Source organism: Gopherus evgoodei, chromosome 1 (genome assembly GCF_007399415.2).
Source record: "Gopherus evgoodei ecotype Sinaloan lineage chromosome 1, rGopEvg1_v1.p, whole genome shotgun sequence".
In the NCBI taxonomy this organism is placed as follows: domain Eukaryota; kingdom Metazoa; phylum Chordata; order Testudines; family Testudinidae; genus Gopherus; species Gopherus evgoodei.
The window spans coordinates 52,535,907-52,556,742 of record NC_044322.1 but is presented as its reverse complement, the minus strand read 5'-3'; the positions used below and the strand labels follow the sequence as shown (position 1 = coordinate 52,556,742).

Below are 20,836 nucleotides of genomic sequence, written 5' to 3'. Positions count from 1 at the left end.
ACAGGAAACAACATTCAAACCTTGGAAGAACTGAACCTCCTCATACAAATGGAGCAGTTCTTGGATGGTGTTCCTGAAGACATCACACGGTACATACAAGATGGAAAACCCAAAGATCTCGCTGAGGCGGGGCAGATTGGAGCCAAATGGATGGAACTGGCAGAAAGCAAAAAAGCTACTGTCAAGGGGAACGATTACCCCAGGGGGCACACAGACCATAAACCCTACAACCGAGGACAGCCAAAGACCCCACATACCACCCAAGTAAAGCCACAGACACCCTACCCTTCCACCTCACCAGTCTCCAGTAACTCACTTCGGCCCAGTGACCCATCAGATGGAAGATGCTTTAAGTGTAATGAACTGGGACATATCAAGGCCAACTGTCCAAAGAACACCATGCGAGTGCAATTCATTACACCACCATCACACCAAAGATCCCCAGGCCCGGATGCCTCTCAAATACCCTTGGAGCGAAGGGAAAATTTGAGAGTGGGCGGAAAGAAGGTTACTGCGTGGAGAGACACGGGGGCACAAGTGTCAGCTATCCACCAATCCTTCGTTGACCCCAAATTCATCAACCCAAAGGCCAAAGTTACAATTTACCCCTTCATGTCACAAGCTGTAGACTTGCCTACAGCTCAACTGCCTGTCCAGTACAAAGGCTGGTCAGGAATGTGGACTTTTGCAGTCTATGACAATTATCCTATCCCCATGCTACTGGGGGAAGACTTGGCCAACCAGGTGAGGCGGGCCAAGAGAGTGGGAATGGTTACACGTAGCCAAACCAGGCAAGCTTCCAGACCCATTCCTGTTCCTGAGCCGTCCACAGAGGCCCCGTCTGTGTTACCAAAGACCCAGACAGATGTAGTGGACCCGGATTCCATGCCTACCACTGAAACAGCCACAGCATCTCCAGTCCCAGGCCCGGAACTGGAACAGCAACCAGCACCAGCAAGTGCAACCACATCTTCAACCTCAACGCCAGAGGGCGCCAGCGAGCCAGAACTGGCCGAAGCAAAAGACAGCCATACCCAAAAGGCTCAGCCAGAGCCTGAAATACCCTCAGGTGCACCAGCGGAGAGCGGTTCACCAGCAACGGAAACAACCCCATCACCTACATCGCTTCCAGAGGGACCAAGCCCAAGTCCACAGTCTGAGGAAGAACTGGTGACCCCAGCCTCAAGGGAACAGTTCCAGACTGAGCAGGAAGCAGAAAGCGTGGGCGGCGGCACGGAGCACCCCACCGCCTCTCAGCTCTTCTAATCGATCCCGGTTTGTTATAGACCAAGGACTTTTATACAAGGAAATTCTTTCTGGTGGACACCGGGAAGAATGGCAGCCGCAAAAACAGTTGGTGGTTCCAACTAAGTACCGGGGGAAGCTCTTAAGCTTAGCCCATGATCATCCCAGTGGCCATGCTGGGGTGAACAGAACCAAGGACAGGTTGGGGAAGTCCTTCCACTGGGAGGGGATGGGCAAGGATGTTGCCAAGTATGTCCGGTCTTGTGAGGTATGCCAAAGAGTGGGTAAGCCTCAAGACCAGGTCAAGGCCCCTCTCCAGCCACTCCCCATAATTGAGGTCACATTTCAGCGAGTAGCTGTGGATATTCTGGGCCCTTTCCCAAAAAAGACGCCCAGAGGAAAGCAATACGTACTGACTTTAGTGGACTTTGCTACCCGATGGCCAGAAGCAGTAGCTCTAGGCAACACCAGAGCTAACACTGTGTGCCTGACCCTAACAGACATCGTTGCCAGGGTAGGTTGGCCCTCTGACATCCTTACAGATTCAGGGTCTAATTTCCTGGCAGGGACCATGGAAAAACTGTGGAAAACTCATGGGGTGAATCACTTGGTTGCCACCCCGTACCACCATCAAACCAATGGCCTGGTGGAAAGGTTCAATGGAACTTTGGGGGCCATGATACGAAAATTCATCAACGAATTCTCCAATAATTGGGACCTAGTGTTGCAGCAGTTGCTGTTTGCCTACAGGGCTGTACCACATCCCAGTTTAGGGTTTTCACCATTTGAACTTGTGTATGGTCACGAGGTTAAGGGGCCATTACAGTTGGTGAAGCAGCAATGGGAGGGGTTTACGCCTTCTCCAGGAACTAACATTCTGGACTTTGTAAGCAACCTACAAAGCACCCTCCAACACTCTTTAGCCCTTGCTAGAGAGAACCTAAAGGATGCTCAAGAAGAGCAAAAGGCCTGGTATGACAGACATGCCAGAGAACGTTCCTTCAAGGTAGGAGACCAGGTTATGGTCTTGAAGGCGCAACAGGCCCATAAGATGGAAGCATCATGGGAAGGGCCATTCACGGTCCAAGAGCGCCTGGGAACTGTAAACTACCTCATAGCATTTCCCAATTCCTCACTAAAGCCTAAAGTGTACCATGTTAATTCTCTCAAGCCTTTCTATTCCAGAGACTTACAGGTTTGTCAGTTTACAGTCCAGGGAGATGAGGCTGAGTGGCCTGACGGTGTCTACTACGACGGGAAAAAAGACGGTGGCGTGGAAGAGGTGAACCTCTCAATCACCCTGGAACGTCTGCAGCGGCGACAAATCAAGGAGCTGTGCACTAGCTTCGCCCCATTGTTCTCAGCCACCCCAGGACGGACTGAACGGGCATACCACTCCATTGATACAGGTAATGCTCACCCAATCAGAACCCCACCCTACCCGGTGTCTCCTCATGCCCTAGCTGCTATAGAACGGGAGATCCAGAACATGCTACAGATGGGTATAATCCGCTCATCTACCAGTGCATGGGCATCTCCAGTGGTTCTGGTACCCAAACCAGATGGGGAAATACGCTTTTGCGTGGACTACCGTAAGCTAAATGCGGTAACTCGTCCGGACAACTATCCAATGCCATGCACCGATGAGCTATTGGAAAAGTTGGGACGTGCCCAGTTCATCTCTACAATAGACTTAACCAAGGGGTACTGGCAAGTACTGCTAGATGAACCTGCCAAGGAGAGGTCAGCATTCGTCACCCATGCGGGGGTGTATGAATTCAATGTCCTTCCTTTCGGCCTTCGAAATGCACCCGCCACCTTCCAGAGGCTGGTAGATGGTCTACTAGCTGGACTGGGAGAATTTGCAGTTGCCTACCTCGATGATGTGGCCATTTTTTCAGACTCCTGGCCCGAACACCTACTACACCTGGAAAAGGTCTTTGAGCGCATCAGGCAGGCAGGACTAACTGTTAAGGCCAAAAAGTGTCAAATAGGCCAAAACAGAGTGACTTACCTGGGGCACCAGGTGGGTCGAGGAACCATAAACCCCCTACAGGCCAAGGTGGATGCTATCCAAAAGTGGCCTGTCCCACGGTCCAAGAAGCAGGTCCAATCCTTCTTAGGCTTGGCCGGATACTACAGGCGATTTGTACCACACTACAACCAAATCGCTGCCCCATTGACCGACCTGACCAAAAAAACCCAACCAAATGCCGTTAAGTGGACTGATGAGTGTCAAAAGGCCTTTACCCAGCTTAAGGCGATGCTCATGTCTGACCCTGTGCTCAGGGCCCCGGACTTTGACAAGCCATTCCTAGTAACCACGGATGCATCTGAGCGTGGTATAGGAGCAGTGCTCATGCAGGAAGCAACAGATCACAACTTCCATCCTGTCGTGTTTCTCAGCAAGAAACTGTCTGAGAGGGAAAGTCACTGGTCAGTCAGTGAAAAAGAATGCTATTCCATTGTGTACGCCCTGGAAAAGCTACGCCCATATGTTTGGGGACGGCGGTTCAAACTACAAACTGACCATGCTGCACTAAAGTGGCTTCATACTGCCAAGGGAAACAACAAGAAACTTCTTCGTTGGAGTTTAGCTCTCCAAGATTTTGATTTTGAAATTCAACACATCACAGGAGCTTCTAACAAAGTTGCTGATGCTCTCTCCCGTGAGAGTTTCCCAGAATCCAGTAGTTAAAAAGTGTTCTTAAAATGTAGAAGTCTGTTAGTTATATACTTAGGGGTATATGTAAAGGTGCATGTGTTGTATTAATCTGTTTATTTTCAAGTTCTAGAAGGAAATCGCCGCCAGTGAGCTTCCCCACTGTCTGCAATTTGGGGGGCGTGTCATAAACAGATAGCTAAGGGTTAATGTCTCTTTCACCTGAAGCACCTGACCAGAGGACCAATCAGGAAACCGGATTTTTTCAACTTTGGGTGGAGGGAATTTTGTGTCTGGGGTCTTTGTTTTCTGGCTGCCTGCTTTCTCTGAGCTTTGGAGAAGTAGTTCTGTTTTCTAATCTTCTGTTTCTAAGTGTAAGGACAAAGAGATCAGATAGTAAGTTATATGGTTTCTTTTCTTTGGTATTTGCATGAATATAAGTGCTGGAGTGCTTTGATTTGTATTCTTTTTTAATAAGGCTGTTTATTCAATATTCTTTTAAGCAATTGACCCTGTATTCGTCATCTTAATACAGAGAGACCATTTGTATTTTTTCTTTCTTTTTTTTATAAAGCTTTCTTTTAAGACCTGTTGGAGTTTTTCTTTACTTCAGGAAAATTGAGTCTGTACTCACCAGGGAATTGGTGGGAGGAAGAAATCAGGGGAAATCTGTGTGCGTTGGATTTGCTAGCCTGATTCTGCATTCCCTCTGGGGGAATAGGAAAGTCCTTTTTGTTTCCAGGACCGGGAACGGAGAGGGGGAGTCACTCTGTTTGGATTCACAGAGCTTGTGTCTGTGTATCTCTCCAGGAGCACCTGGAGGGGGGAAGGGAAAAAGGATTATTTCCCTTTGTTGTGAGACTCAAGGGATTTGGGTCTTGGGGTCCCCAGGGAAGGTTTTTCAGGGGGACCAGAGTGCCCCAAAACACTCTAATTTTTTGGGTGGTGGCAGCAAGTACCAGGTCCAAGCTGGTAACTAAGCTTGGAGGTTTTCATGCTAACCCCCATATTTTGGACGCTAAGGTCCAAATCTGGGACTAAGGTTATAACAATCCCTAAATGTATGACCTTGCATTTTTCACTATTAAATTTCATCCTATTACTATTACTCCAGTTTACAAGGTCATCCAGATCTTCTTGTATGATATCCCGGTCCTTCAACTTTGTGTCATCCGCAAACTTTCTTAGCACACTCCCACTTTTTGTGCCAAAGTCAGTAATAAAAAGAGTAAATAAGATTGGTCCTTAATATCCTTGCTTAATTCACATTAGAATTAAACCAGTTATTTACATAAGTGGGTGCCTTGTTCATCTGAAGCAGAACTTCAAATCCATTCATGTAATTTTGCCTCGTGGGCAGATAACTTAGGAATCCAGATGCCTGGGTCAGGCCCAAAATGGTAAAAGTTTAACACAAAGAACTCATTTTCCCAATCCCCATCGTCATTCCCTTTCTCCGCAACAAAAATCCTGTTTTAGTCCATTCTGTCCTTTCCAGGGGCAACTGGAAGTGATTGGAGGTTCAGAGGCATGTATGTGGTTTCCAATCCCATTTCAAAAAAGTAATTCAAAATAAAAGCTAAATTTAAATGACTGTGTTTCCCGCCCCTCAGCTGTTAGCTAAAAATACAGGCATGTGATGTGACAGAAGGAAAAGAATCCTTTCAGAAAGTTAAATAAGTCTCTCTTATGAACAGTACTGTCCTTAAGATATAGAATCAAACACGCCCATATTTTCATTTTGACGAGTCTTGTTGAAAGGTTACAAAAATATGTAACATTTGTTTAAGGGCTCAAGGATTTTATTCTCTTTATAAAGATGTGATAGAACGAAAAATAAAGCGAGGCAGATGGGCATTAAGGAGGATTCCCAATCACCCATCTAACAAGAAAGTCTTAGTTACAGAGGAATAAAGCCCACTTTGTATATTTAAAATATTCTTATGAGAAAATCATGTTCCGGTTACTTACATACTACAGACTGTGTATGTTCTACATCCTTTGAGCAAGAGGTGTGCAACAGACAAAGGGCTGGGGGACAATCTTCCAGAGCTTTGCTCCAGTTTATAGGAGTCAGATGAAAAAACAAGCTGGGTGTGACCAATTTGCAGGAAACAGGTAACAACTGTGACTAGGTTACCAACCGTCCTGGTTTTCCTGGGATTATCCCTCCCGCCCTTTTTTTTTTCATTTTGTTTTTGTTTGTTTTAGGGTAGCTGTCCCAGGAAATCTGTAAGTTTTCCTGGGACATTAAAATTCCTAGGTTTTGCCAGTCACATCCCTGCAGCCTCCCCAGCGCCTAGTGGGGCTCAACTCATAAAGCGGCAGGGCCATGTTACTCCAAAGAAAACAGCTGAGGGCCGAAACACCCCTAGCCCTGCTGAACCGCCCCCCCCGCACCACCCAGCCCCCCCGAAACAATCCCCCTGCCTCCCAAGCACCGCCCACCCTGTGGAAACAAACCCTCCTTCCCCAGCGCCACCCCGCCAAAACAACGGTATTGAACCTTAGTAATATGTTATAGGGGACCCCTAAGGTAGTATAATTACAGTAAAAGAAAAATGTCTTTTTGCTAGAAGTAGAGTAAGATCTTCCCCCCACTTTGTAATCAATTGCCCTGTTGAATGAACGAGGTATGACTGACGAAGGCGTGGAAGGTAGCACCTCCAGACAGCTGCAACCATTGGAGTGGGGATGGGAGCCAGATCAGATCAGTAGAACAGGTCAGCCACTGACTCCTCGCTCGCTTCCTCAGCCCCCGCAGCTCACCTGCCCCCCCTGCCACTACCTGCCCACTCGCCTCCTCAGCCCTCCCCTCCCACCGCCAGCTCTCCTGCCCCCCCACCAATGCCCGCCCGCTCGCCTCCTCAGACCTTCACTCCCCCGGCTCACCTGCCCCCCCGCCAATGCCCGCCCGCTCACCTCCTCAGACCCCCACTCCTCCGGCTCACCTGCCCCCCCTTCCCTGGCACGCATACTCAATCCCCATCACTGTCCGCCTGCTCGCCTCCTCAGCCTCCAACCCTCCTGGCCAGTGATGAGCTACCAAAATCTTAACAACCGGTTCCCTCCTCACCCCACAAGGGGGTCGTGGCCCACTCCTGCCCCATCTAACCCCCTGTGTTCCTTGATGACCCCTGCCCCATCCACCTCCCTTCCCTGTCCCCTGACTGCCCCCCCACCCCATCTAACCTCTCCTCTCATTCCTGATGGCCCCTCGGCCCCATCCAACCACCCCTTCTCCCTGTCCCCTGCCCGCCCCTGGAATCCCTGCCCCTGACTGCCCCCTGCGACCCCATCCACCCTCCCTCTCCTTCCTGACAGCTCCCCGGGACCTTTGCCCCCATTTAACCCCCCTTCCCCCGGCCTCTGACCGCCCTGACCCCTGCTCAGCCTACTGCCGGTCTGGAGTCCCAGCAGCCGGCCTCGCACAGCCTGCTGCCGGTCTGGGGTTCTGGCTGCCGGACCCTTGCCAGCTGGGGTCCTGACCACAGGCACCGCTCAGCCTGCTGCTGGCCTAGGGGAACAGAACCACAGGCTGGAAGCAGACTGAGCGGGCTGGCGGTGTAAGATCAACATTCTAATTTAACTTTAAATGAAGTTTCTTAAACATTTTGAAAACCTTGTTTATTTTACAATACAACAATAGTTTAGTTATATAATGTATAGACTTATAGAGAGAGGCCTTCTAAAAACATTAAAATGTATTACCGGCATGCAAAACTTAAATTAAAGTGAATATTAAATTAAAGAATCTATAAATGAAGAGTTGGCACACCACTTCTGAAAGGTTGCCGACCTCTGATCTAGCTTCAACTTCCGGCCATTGGATCTAGTTATATCTTTGTCTGCTGGATTGAAGGGCCCATTATCAAATATTTGTTCTTCATGAAGGTACTTACAGATCATGGGCAGCGGGTGAACCCCAGGAGGCTATCCCCTAGCCCAGATCACCCCTTCTGCCAAGGGCCCCCCCGTCCTGCTGAAGCCCAGAGTTCTCCCCTCCTCCCGGCACGGCAGCCAGCCCCCTACCTTTCCCACTTACTCCCAGGATGTCCAAGTGCCCCCAGTCCCGGAAAGCCGGGCAGGCAAGAGGCAGGTGCCCCCCCCCCCAGCCCTGGGCGAGCAGCATAGCCCTCCCCAGCCCTGAAGAGCTGGAAGGGCACACAGTCCCGTCCCCCACACCCCCACGCAGGTTGCATGGCCTCCCTCCCCCAGCCCCAGAGCGCAGGCTGACCCCCATTAGCCTCCCAGCCCCAGTTTACAAGATCATCCAGATCTTCTTGTATGATATCCCGGTCCTGTGCTGTGGGGGGCACTTCCCTAGGGCCCTAGGCTGAGCAGCTGGAGGGTGGTGGCTGCTGGCCAGGAGCCCAACTCTGAAGGCAGAGCTGCTGCCAGCAGCAGCACATAAGTAAGGGTAGCATGGTATGGTATGCCACCCAGCTCTGAAGTCAGCACAGAAGTAAGTGTGGCAATACCATGACCCTCTAAAACAACCTTGTGACCCCCCTGCAACTACCTTTTGGGTCAGGACCCCCAATTTGAGAAACGCTAATCTCCCCCCCCATGAAATCTGTACAGTATAGGGTAAAAGCACACAAGACAGATGTCACAGGAGGAGACCAAATTTAACGGTCCATGACAAGTTTTTCATGGCTGTGAATTCGGTAGGGCCCTAAACAAGGACATCCATCTTGTCTGAGTTTATTTGTCACTCAGCCTAGCTGCTGGGATTTTCAGATTGTTGCACAATTTGCACAGGCAAATTATACTCTCTCCCCACCTCCCAGCCTCAATAATAGGAGGTGCTACCAGCTCAATCTGTAATAAAACAGCAGCTACTTTACAATTAAAAATGTCATTTTAATGAGTAAAAAAATTTTTTTTTTGCTTTGTCAGCCATGAGTGTCCATCTAGACATTTCTTTCCTCCCTTCACTCTCAACATAGTGTAGTAACACAAAACAAAGGAAGACCATTAACAAGTAATAATAGCTGCTATTATTACTCACTGTTATTAGTAGCTAACAGCCATACATAGCTGTTACAGTCCTTGGCCCTTTTAAAAGCACAACCAGGAGCTCGGTATTATTCCATGGAATTCATCCTTCAGGAGAAGATGAATTTTAAAAGGCAATACCTCTATATGATCCTTTATAGCTTCAAAGCACTTTACTAACTAAACCTTGTTACATCTCTGTGAAGGAGGTACTGTCACCCCCATTTTACCAACAGGAAAGAAGGCAAAGAAAGGCTGAAGTAACTGTAGCAAGTCTTACTAGATTGATATGCCATATACAGCACATTTAATGCCTCTAAGGGCTCAGTTTAAGTTTAATTAAAAATAGATTACTTTAAGCAGCTTCGTTTAAAGCTTTTACATTGGCGCAGAGGCGGGAAGCCTCTGTGGTACATGTACTGTATTTCTGATCTGGAATGAAAAAAACCTGACTACATGCAGTTTTCATGTTTCTGGTATAATTAGTAGTACAGTATACTCAACATAGTAAATACCTGAACCAAGTTTGTAAAAAGACCAGTTGGCAGAAGTAACCTAATCCTATGTCATGTTTGTTTCTCATATTATAGATGTTTTCCATAAAACAACTAGAGATAGTAAATGCCTTCAGATTTACTTGGTCTGTTCCTGATTGTCATTTCATTCTAGTTTGATGGTAATTGTTTAAGTCACTCTGAAACTAAACTATAAACATACATGGGTTTAAAAGATAAGTCATTAAAAATATCCTGTCAGTTAAAATACCAGACTATGAGTCAAGTTACACTGTTATAGTTTATGTGCACTTTAGTATTATGCTGTACTATCTGTATTTTTAGTAAGAATCACAACCGCATTTTACAAGTTCATTTTTCAAAATGAAATAGCACTTCCTCCTAATAAGTTTTACTGTACAAAACTATGATATAGTTACAGACAAGCCTGAGCGAGAAGGCAGTTGTGGCAATTGTGCTACCATGATCTTTTGCCGGTTTCACTGGTATAGTTATAGGTAAGTAACTTATCTATAATTACGATCATTTTCACTGTTCAGGCAATTTCTCTCATTCCACAGGATAACCAAACCACAAACTGATGCCTAATTTCTGAAATAAACGCAGCTTAAAAAGAAGGAAGGCGAACATAGTATATGTATATGTTGTAATTACTAGGGATTCCCACTTCATATTATTCTAGGTAGAGCTGGCAATGACGCCTACTAGTTAAAGCTGCCTAAATATTTTAAAACTCTGCATTTATAGATGATCTTTCAGAGAATTTCAAAATACTTTGCACTTGTACAGCAATTTTTTTATGCGAGAAAAATCCAAGGATCTTACAGACATTGGTTATACATCACCACTCCTGGGATCATAACGAACTTTGAATATAAAGGGGTAATGTATCAATTAACAATCTATATCCAGTATATTTTGTTTTAAGCTCCAGTACATTTAGTTGCAAACTTACATTCATGCTGTTGACTTCTGATGCTCCCACCGAGTAACTCTGTGAAACTTTCTCTTCTTTCTGAGAGCAGTCCCCTGCTTTTCCAGGAGATCCTGACTTGGAAGGTTCACTGACAATCAGTAGTGCAGGCACAGCATTAGATGATTGCCGCTTATGAAAAGTCACCAGAGTTACATTTTTGTTGTTTAAAGTAGCCAGGGTGGACTGGTCCCTTTTCAAATCACTGTCTGATTCCCTCTCCATTATCTCTCCAGGCTTCAAGTATTGTAACGCCAAATGGGAATTTTTAAGACATGTTATTCCATTAAATTAGCAGAAAAACTTCTCCCAGTGATATCCAGAACAAAAGTTCTTTTCCTCTGCATCAATGTTCTCCTCTTTTTGTGTTCATGGTGAACTCCTAATTCTAATCTGCCCCCTTTATATGTAAGTACCATGCTGCACTCAACAGTATACTCTTGCACCCGATTCAAACATTCCCCACCAATTGGCATCTCTTTGCACTCACCAAACTGCATGCAGCACTACTAATCTTTGCACACGGCACTTCTGCTTGCTCAGCCAAGGCTGCCTTTCACAAGCTCCTCAAACATGACCTGTGTGCAGCAACCCAGTGCATAATTAACTCAAACAGCCAAGCAGTATCTCCTCTGTGGCCGTGTGCATAATCACATCTCCTGGACACACAGCCTACTGGCAGGACCACATAATCTACTTCCTTTTATTATGAAATGAACGGCAATTTCTTGAATGAAATACTGCCCCCTCTATATTTCAGACATGCCTCAGATTGTGGGTATTCACCCACGAAAGCTCATGCTCCAAAACGTCTGTTAGTCTATAAGGTGCCACAGGACTCTTTGCTGCTTTTACAGATCCAGACTAACACAGCTACCCCTCTGATACTGACAGATAGTTATTTCCCAGCCTGTCAGACTTGAATTTATATGAAAAGTTATTCAACTACTGCAAATATACAGTCATGGGTGCTGGAACTAGGGGTGCTGTCGCACCTCCAGGCTTGAAGTGGTTTTCATTTTATACAGGGTTTTCAGTTTGGTTCAATGGCTCTCAGTACTCACATTGTACGAATTGTTTCAGCAACCCTGCATAAAGCACTGCTGTCAGCTGCATTAACTGAAAACTAAAAAGACAAGGTTGGTGAGGTAATCTCTTTTATTGACCCAAATTATTTTGGTGAGAGAGACAAGCTTTTGAGCTTACAGAGAGCTCGTCTTCGGGTCTGGGAAATGTACTCAGCATGTCACAGCTAAATACAACCTGGAACAAGTAATTTAGAAATATGTGTTAATTCTATGCAAAGGACCATTCAAGGTAAAGTGGCCAGTTAACACCTCTCCAGTCACAGGGGTGAAAGGCAGAAAAAAAACCTGTCTGTGTGTTATTTAATGGGTTATAGTGTGTTGTAATAAGCCATAAATGCAGTCTTTCTAGTCAGCCCATGATTTTTAGTGTCTTGCAAAGTTATGAATTTAAGCTCCCAGGCATAGGCACCAGGGCTGGAGCACCCACGGAAAAAAATTAGTGGGTGCTTAGCGCCCACTGGCAGCCAACTTTCCCTCTCCTCCCCCCCACCCCATGCCTCTCGTCCACTGGAAACCCTGCCAATCAACTCCTCCCCCTCCATCCCAGCGCCTCCAGTTAGCCGCAATCAGCTGTTCTATGGTGTACAAGAGGTCCTGGGGGGAAGGAGCGGGAATGAGGCATGCTTGGGGGAGGGGGCTGAACTGGGTGGGAAGAGGAGAGGTGGGGTTGGAGTGGGGGCTTGGAAGAAGGGGTGAGGTGGAGGTGGGGCCTGGACAGAGTGGGGGGGGGCGTGAGAAGAGGCAGGGCGAGGTGGGGATGGGGCCTGGGGCGGAGTGGGATATTACAGTGCAAATATTTGTAATACAAATAATAATATAAAGTGAGAACAGTACACTTTGTATTCTGTGTTGTAATAGAAATCAATATATTTGAAAATGTAGGAAAAAACAAAAAATATTTAATATATTTCAATTGGTATTCTATTTTTTAGCAGTGCAATTAATTGCAGTTGAATTTTTTAATCACAATTAATTGAGTTAATTGCATGAGTTAACTATGGTTAATTGACAGCCCTAATTATTTGTAATACTTTATAAATAAAAGTAACCTAATATATTGCATAATATTTACAATTAATAGTTTAATATATTATGTATTCTATTAGGTTACTTTTATATGTAATATTTTTGTACTTTTTATTATTACTTACATGTAATATAAATTTATACTTGTATATGTAACATATCTTTTAACTATACAAGTCAACATTTAGTGCAACAAAAAATGATTTAATGATCCTGAATTGAAATTTTTCAGAGATTTTGTGTTGCATGAAATTTCAGCTTTTTGTTTGGATTCAAAAATTTTCAAAATTTGAAATGTTGGTATTTCCTGCAGGACAGAAATTCTGGTTTCTGACAAGTTCCAGTTAAGATAAATTTGGACTCTCAGACTATGGCCAGGTCTACACTACAGACTTGTATCAGTATAACTACATCACTAAGGGGTGTGAAAAATCCATCTCCCTGAGCAACGTAGTTATAATAAACTAGCCCCCTCCTCAAGTAGACAGCACTATGTCAGCAGGAGAGTGTCTCCTTTTGACAAAGCTATTGCCTCTAGTGGAGGTGGATTAACCACGCTGATGGGAGAAGCTCCCCAACCAGCGTAGGAACACCTTCACTTAAGCTACAGCAGTGCAGCTGCACTGATATAGCATTTTAGGTGTAGATCTGCCCTAAGTTTGGTAAAGTGTCTTCATCTTCCCTGACTGAGGGAGGGGATATTGAATATTAATTTGGATATGGACTGAAGTAACCATATTGATTATAGGGTTTTGTGCTTGCACAAAAAAGGTTGTTTTAATATTTGCAAGATATGGATCTGCATTTTAAAAGAGCTTTTTGGATGCAAATAGTTCTCTTGATGGGAGAGGCACGTTCAGGTGATCAGTGATAGTAGATAGAAGTTAAGGATCTCATTTAGGCTTTGGTGCAAAGATGTAAAGGGACGCATTGCTCCAGGGCTGTTTTTGCACATTATGGGTTTGATTAGAAATAATAAGGGTGCATTTCGGTTTGATGGTATGTAATTTGATACTTTCTGCAGAAATGCAGGATTTCAATAGCAGAGTATTATGAGGATAAGGAACACATGCCAGAAAATTAAAAGAACACCTCAGAGTTTGCTTTATTAAGGCATCAGGAATTGCTAAACATTATTATTTATTTAGACTGTGGTAGCATCCATAATGTGCTAAGTGCTTTCTAAACCCAAACGAAGACATTCATTGCTTGCAGATTATGTTCCCAAGATGAAGTTGCCTGCATTTTTAAAAAGATGGTTGCTGCCCATTTCTAATCTCTCTAGGTTCTTCTCAAAAGGAAAGCATCTTAAAATTTCCAAAACAATTGCACTGCAACATGAGAAGCCTGGGTTCAAGGACAAACCTAGGGGGTTAGATTTCCTTAAGCTGACAGACAAAAGGAACAGGCTCAGATGCATGCATGTCAAGTGGAACAGAAGAGGGAAGTTGAGAAATTTTACTACTCAAAGTACTCCTAATCTACCATTTCACAAAGTCAGAATGGCCTTGGTTGCCAAGTGAGCCATTTGCCCATTCTTCTGATTTAGATACATCATTGAGAACAAATGCAGTATTGCCATCCCTCTGTGTTCAAAAATCACAAGGCAGCCCCCCAAAATCATGACGGGTTAAAATGCAAAAGATCTGAATATACATTATAAAGTTCTTTTAATTTTCTTTTGCATTTTTGAGCCCTGAGGTCCACTCAGCTGGTGTTTTCAAGATTTTCTTTGCAGCTATAAGGGCTTTAAAATCATATTGAGATGAGATCTCACATATTCACGTTGTTGGGTCTAAACTTTTGGTGAACTTTGGGGAGCCAAAACACACCCAGACTGGCCGTCTCTGCATAATCCTTTCTGAACCCTTTATCGAACAAAGCACTGACCTGCAAACTACTCATGACACCCCCTTTCTCAAGTAGCCATTAGCCTTTATCTCTATGCATTTACTTGTTAAACTTGCTTTTCCTGTAAAATCTTGATTGATTATGCATGACCATTATCTTTGTTAATCACTTTGTTTACTTCTGTGTATAAATATTGATGCTCACCCCTAATAAAGGTGCCACACTTATTCTAAAGCTTTTGGGATAGTGTGAGCCCGTTGATCAACGCATTGGTGTCTGGTCTCTGACAGAATTGCGTGCCCTATACCAACTCCGCACGAACTCGGGTGCTGGAGAGGTGAGTGAGGACTTGCTTTATTACCTAACAATTTGGGGGCTCGTCCGGGATTCCTTCTGGTGCGGTACCTCTGTCCAGTGGTCAGACCACTCATATATGAATTGGCAAGGCGCCACAGGAGATTTCTCCCAGCCAATTCAATATTGAGGGGTCGTGTATTGGACAGCAGGGTAAACGCCAGTTGGAGGGCTCCTGTCAGACACCATGGGTCAAGGGACTAGCGTGCCTCTTGAGAGTCCGTTGGGGATTGTAAATAAGTTATGGAATGAAGGGAAACTCCCAGTACAGACAGGAATGTCTAGGAAGAAATTGTACACACTATGTGTAAGGAATTGGACTGGGTATACCGCGGTATTGGCCGACCCGGAGATGAGGTGGCCTTTGTATGGCTCTTTCGAACAGGCTGCCTTAAGAGGAGTAAAGAGCCAGATCGAAAAAGACCATCCGGGACAGTTATGTTACTGGTTTTGTTGGGACACAGCAGCAGAGCTGTGGAAATCTTTAAAAATTATGGCAGTCAGGTACTCTCCCGAGAGTGAACCCCCTCCAGGTTATTTCGATGAAGGGTGTAGACCACGGCGTGTTTTGACTCGTCAGCTGGTCCCCTCTGCACCTGCCCCTATTCCTCCGCAGGGGGACTCTCTCCTTGTAGCAGAGGGGAATCTGCAGGATACCAGATTGGAATTTCTGCAGAAGGATGAGGAGGAAATGGAGGGGCAAACCTCGGGAGGAGTAGTTACTAGGCTAATGTCCAAGCAGGTACGGCAGGGTGCATTCCCCCCCCCCCCCCCGAGGATAGCCCAGAGGATGTCTCCGTCAAATCTCTTGTGAGTAATAAATGTATAGTTAGAGAGATGCCTTTACAGGTGCACGATCAACCTTATATGGGCAATGATGGACGGTTACAACATGCTAATATTGTGGAATATAAAGGATGGCTAGAATGGGACTTGAAAGAGTGGGGACAGTTGTCAAGGTCTTTTGGGGAAAATCCCCGACAGATCATAGAACTTCTAGAAAGATTGTTTTTAAGTTATAATCCTACTTATACGGATGTGGATCAGTTGTTAAGTAGAGTTTTGACCGGAGAGGAACGTAGTAGATTGTGGATGGCAGAAAGGACATGGGGAGATAGCAATGCAGTTAATCTTACTTGGATGGATAGGCGGGATCTGGCCGCTGGCTGGAATCCCCTAGACTGGACTCAGCCAAGGCTGACTCAGCTGCGAGCAGATCGAGAGCGATTGTTAGAGAGACTCAAGGAAATGGCTCGCCGCTCGCCTAATCAGGCTAAGTTCATGCAGATTCGGCAGGAATCTGATGAGCCGCCCAGAAAGTTCTGGTCGAGGCTATTGGAGGGGGCCCGAATGTTCACTCAGATGGATCCTGAGAGAGAAGCAGACCACCCTACTCTTATTTCATTTTTTGTGAATCAGTCGGTGCCCCCTGTAAGGGATTACTTCTTAAAGTTTCGCCCTGGTTGGGGAGGTGAGTCAGTCACTTCAGTGTTGGACGTAGCTGATTTTGCCTGGGAGAAAGAAAGGGAAAGTAGTAAAAAGAAAGAGAAAAAGGAAGAATATAAGCTGATGGCTTTAGCTTTTCACGGCGGTGTTCGAGGCAAAGGCCGTGGCCGTGGCAGGGGATTCCAGGGTGCTCGGGGAAGAGGGTCCTGGCGACCCCAGCCATCAGGAAATTGTTTTCAGTGCGGACAGCCTGGTCACTTTAAACGTGAATGCCCCTGGAGACGCCCAGAGGGTCTGGTTGCATCCGCAGATGCTTACACAAGTGAGGAATACACCCCTGCACCACCAGCTCAGCCCATTCCCCAGGCCTGGATCAACTACGGGAAACAGCAGCAGCCGCAGCAAACTCAGCCTCCTCAATGACGGTACCCCGGGGGCGAAGGCAAACAATGTAATGGTCTTATTTCCTTAATGTCTTTAGCCGGCTCCTTTCTCACTTTCTCCCCTCCCAGCAAAGAGCCTCGTTTAACCCTTTCAGTCCAGGGACTGCCTGTCTCTTTCCTCATTGATACTGGGGCTACTTTCTCTCTTTTAAATCATGCCCCCTCTCCCTGGCTATCCTCTGAGGTTAAAACTGCAACTGGGGTGGAGGGCAACCCACAGTCTCTGGAACTCACTTTGCCTTTGAATGTTGTTTATGCTGATAAATGTTTTCCTCACCGTTTTCTTTTTTCCCCAGCTTGTCCGATCCCTTTGATGGGCCGGGATTTACTCTGTAAGCTTGAGGCTACTTTAACCTGCACTCCTGAAGGGGTAGGATTATTGATGACAGTGTTAGGAGATTCGGCCCCTACTCAGGGTAATTGGGAAACCTCCCCCTCTCTCTCCCCTGACCTCACTGACTTGCCTTCAACCCTCTGGGGAATTTCTGACACTGATGTTGGCCTGCTCCTTTCGGCAGAACCCGTAAGGATTCAGGTGAAGCCTTCCTTAACCCCCCCGTCAGTCCCTCAATACCCCCTGTCGCTGGAAGCCCGGGAGGGCATCCGCCCCATTATCGAGGGATTAATTGCACAAAAGCTAGTCCGCCCTCAGCGCACTCCCTGTAACACCCCTATACTGCCTGTCAAAAAGCCTCCTAAAAAGGACGGAGACCCTGTTCGTTGGCGCTTTGTACAGGATCTACGAGTTGTTAATCAGTATGTGGTCCCTCTTCATGCAGTAGTTCCTGACCCAGCTACTATCATCAGCCAAATCCCCTGGGATGCTGAGTGGTTCACTGTTATTGACTTAAAATCAGCTTTTTTCAGCATTCCTGTGCACCCAGACTCTCAGTATCTCTTTGGTTTCACCTGGGAGGGACAAAGTTATGTCTGGCAACGACTTCCTCAAGGCTACAGAGACAGCCCCACGATTTTCAGCCACTGCCTCCGCCACGACTTGGAAGGTTTCACCAGTCCGCAGGGATCCACATTGGTCCTATACGTAGATGACATCCTATTAGGTAATCGCGAAGAAGCTGCCCTCCGCATCGATGGTAAGGCACTTTTATTATACCTACACACCAGAGGCCACAAGGTAGACCCTAAAAAGATTCAGTGGGTCTCACAGAAGGTCCGATATCTGGGCTTCCTGTTAACCCCAGAGGGAAGACAGATGGACCCAGCCCGCATAAAGACTATTCAAAACTGCCCTCTACCGAACACCAAGAAACAACTTCGAGGTTTCTTAGAATTAATTGGCTTCTGTCGCCCCTGGTTGCCATCCTGCGGGGAGTTAAGCAAACCGCTCCACCGACTCACTGCTAACCTTGCTCCTGACCCTTTGCAGTGGTCCCCGGACACTATTAAAGCCTTTCAGTTACTCAAGGACAGTGTGGCCTCCTCCATGTCTCTCCGCCCCCCCAATTACAGCAAACCCTTTCACCTTTTTGTCCACGAGAGGGGCGGAATTGCTAGTGGTGTCCTTACCCAGCTGAGCGGGCCCCACCATTTCCCGCTTGCTTTTTACTCTCAGCAAATCGACCCTGTCGCTCAGGGAACCCCATCCTGCACCTGGACTCTGGCAGCAGCTGCCCTGCTGATCACAAAGGCAAGAGCCTAACCCTGGGTCATTTTACCACGGTTTGGACCTCTCATGCCTTGTCAGCCCTTCTGCGTAGGGGCACAACACAAGTCTTTTCGGCCCATCGTCAGCAACAGCTAGAGGCCGAACTCTTAGAAGACACTAACCTAATTTTTGAAAGGTGTGGACCCCTTAATCCAGCTACCTTGCTTCCTGACCTGCCAGTCCTCCAGGATCAGCACGACTGTGTGGAAGTAGTTTCCAGCATCTTACAGATAAGGGACAACATGTTTGACGTGCCACTGGACAATCCCGATTGCATCCTCTTCTCGGACGGAAGCTCCTTCTATGTTGATGGCAAGCGTTTCACAGGTTATGCTGTCACCTCTGAATGGGACATTCAAGAGGCCGCCTCACTGCCAGGCAACTGGGGAGCCCAAGCCGCTGAACTCTATGCCCTGGCCCGAGCTTGCCAGTTGGCTGCTGGTAAGACCGTTACCATTTTTACTGATAGCAAATATGCTTTTGGAGTTGTGCATTGTCATATCCACCTCTGGAAGTTTCGAGGTTTCCAGACAGCTGCCGGTAAACCCATTCAGCACCTCCCCCTCATCCACAAGCTTTTGGACGCCCTCCAAAAACCCTCTGTCCTGGCTGTAGTTCACTGCCGGGCCCATACTAAAGATAGTAGCCCCATTACCCGTGGGAATGCCCTGGCTGACGCCTCCGCCAAGAAGGCTGCCACCTTACCTTTAGCCATGCCCACATTGGCTATTGCAACCTCCTCCTTTACTCCACCGCACCCCGTACCAGTACCCGCTGCTGAACTACAATCGTGGGAGAGCCTCGGGGCCACTCTGGTCAAAGGGACCTGGCTTATGCCAGATGGCCGAGTCTGCCTCCCTCGCTCCACATACCCCGTGGCAGTTCGCTGGCACCATGATAAAGGGAGTCACTACGGCACGCACGCCCTCGTGGACACTATCGCTCGCTTTTGGTATGCTCCAGGCATTCAACCCTATTGCCTATCAATAGTGAAAGCATGCAGCACATGTCAGCGTAATGGACCTGCTCCGCCTCTTAACAAAATTAAGGGTGGAAGACCTCCGCCTGCTGCTCCATTTCAACATCTTCAAATTGACTTTGCAGATATGCCAAAGGCTTTTGGGAAAAAGCACCTCCTTGTTTTGGTTTGCCCTCTGACTTCCTGGGTCGAAGCTTTTCCTACTGCTAATTGTACTGCTGCCACAGTGGCGAAAATTCTCCTTAGAGACATTGTACCCCGTTTTGGCATCCCTCTTGTGCTCGACTCAAATCGCGGACCTCACTTTACTGGTCATGTCCTTGGCCGTTTAGAACAAGGACTGGGCATTTCACACTCCTTTCATACACCCTACCACCCCCAGTCTAGCGGGAAAGTTGAGCGTATGAATAGGGAACTTAAGTTTACATTGGCTAAATACTGTCAGGAAACAGGATTAAAGTGGCCTCAGGTACTTCCCTTGGTCCTGTTTCACCTTCGTACTCGCCCAACCCGCGCATTGGGATTATCCCCCTTTGAACTGCTCTATGGACACCCCCCTTTCAAAGGCGGGGCGCTACCACGTGCTGATGTTTCACTATTGGGAGGGGATCATATGACCGCGTGTCAGTTTCTCTCCCTACAGGCTCGCCTCCGTACCCTTTGGAAAGCCTCGCAGTTTTCCCAGACCGTGCCGCTGGAGGAACAAATCCACCCGTTCCAACCAGGGGACTTCGTCTGGGCCAAAAAGTTCGTTCGTGACGACACCCTCCAGCCAAGGTTTACTGGACCCCACCAGGTTCTTTTGACAACCCAGACTGCAGTGTTCCTGGAAGGACGCAAATCTTGGATCCACCACTCCCACGTCAAGCCAGCCGTAGTGGACCACAGTGACGGACCAGCAGCTCTTGTCACCACTGAGGACACTGCCTTCGACCAGTGGACCAGCTTACCTCTCTCAGACATTAGACTTAAATTGACTCGGAAAAAATGAGAGGACCCTTTATTCTGACAACTGTATGTTTTTTTTTTATGCTTTTTTAGTTTATTTTCTGCTTATGAAGATAATGCTTTTATTAGATATTCCCACGAGGTTAAAACTCGTATTTTAGGAAATAGAAGTGATTGCTGGGTATGTACTCAATTTCCAGTAAATGCAGCACAGGGACTCCCCTTCACACCCATTCCCCTAACCACTGCTAATATGACTTGGATGCCACCAACTAGAATAAAAAATCCAGTCCAACCCAATCTTACATGGGACAAAACAGGAGTGCCAATTAACAAATATCTCAGGGTAACCAATCAAACAGGATCACTGTGTTTTGTTAAAGAAAAAGGGTCAACTTTTGTGGGAACAAGTAAATGCAACATATATTTTAATGGCACCGCCTTTAGTAAAAATCTTGGCTTCAAGCCTTGCGCATCCCACTTATCCCATATGTGGATCCCTCACCCCGATCCAACCTTTTCAACTTTTTCATGGAGGGGCAGGTTTTCAGAGTCAGTTTTTAAAAAGCCCTGCTCAGATCTCGAGGGTGTCCAACTAATTGTTAAAGGATACACAATTGCCTTCTACAACTGCTCAAG

At 46.7% G+C, this 20,836-nt stretch overlaps 1 protein-coding gene across 4 annotated transcripts in view; it reads right to left on the bottom strand.

Annotated features, from left to right (window-relative positions):
* Window positions 1-20,836, bottom strand: part of ATP7B (ATPase copper transporting beta) — a 99,182-nt gene that overhangs the window by 45,178 nt on the left and 33,168 nt on the right. For 2 of the 4 annotated variants that reach the window (XM_030564303.1, XM_030564308.1), the window contains exon 1: window positions 10,379-10,446. The exons of 1 other annotated variant lie outside the window; for it this stretch is intronic. In XM_030564303.1, the coding sequence (XP_030420163.1) occupies window positions 10,379-10,384 (6 nt within the window). In that variant the 5' untranslated portion in view covers window positions 10,385-10,446. Of the gene's footprint in view, window positions 1-10,378; window positions 10,680-20,836 lie in introns of those variants that run through there. One more of the 4 variants, XM_030564309.1, reaches the window with a different exon arrangement.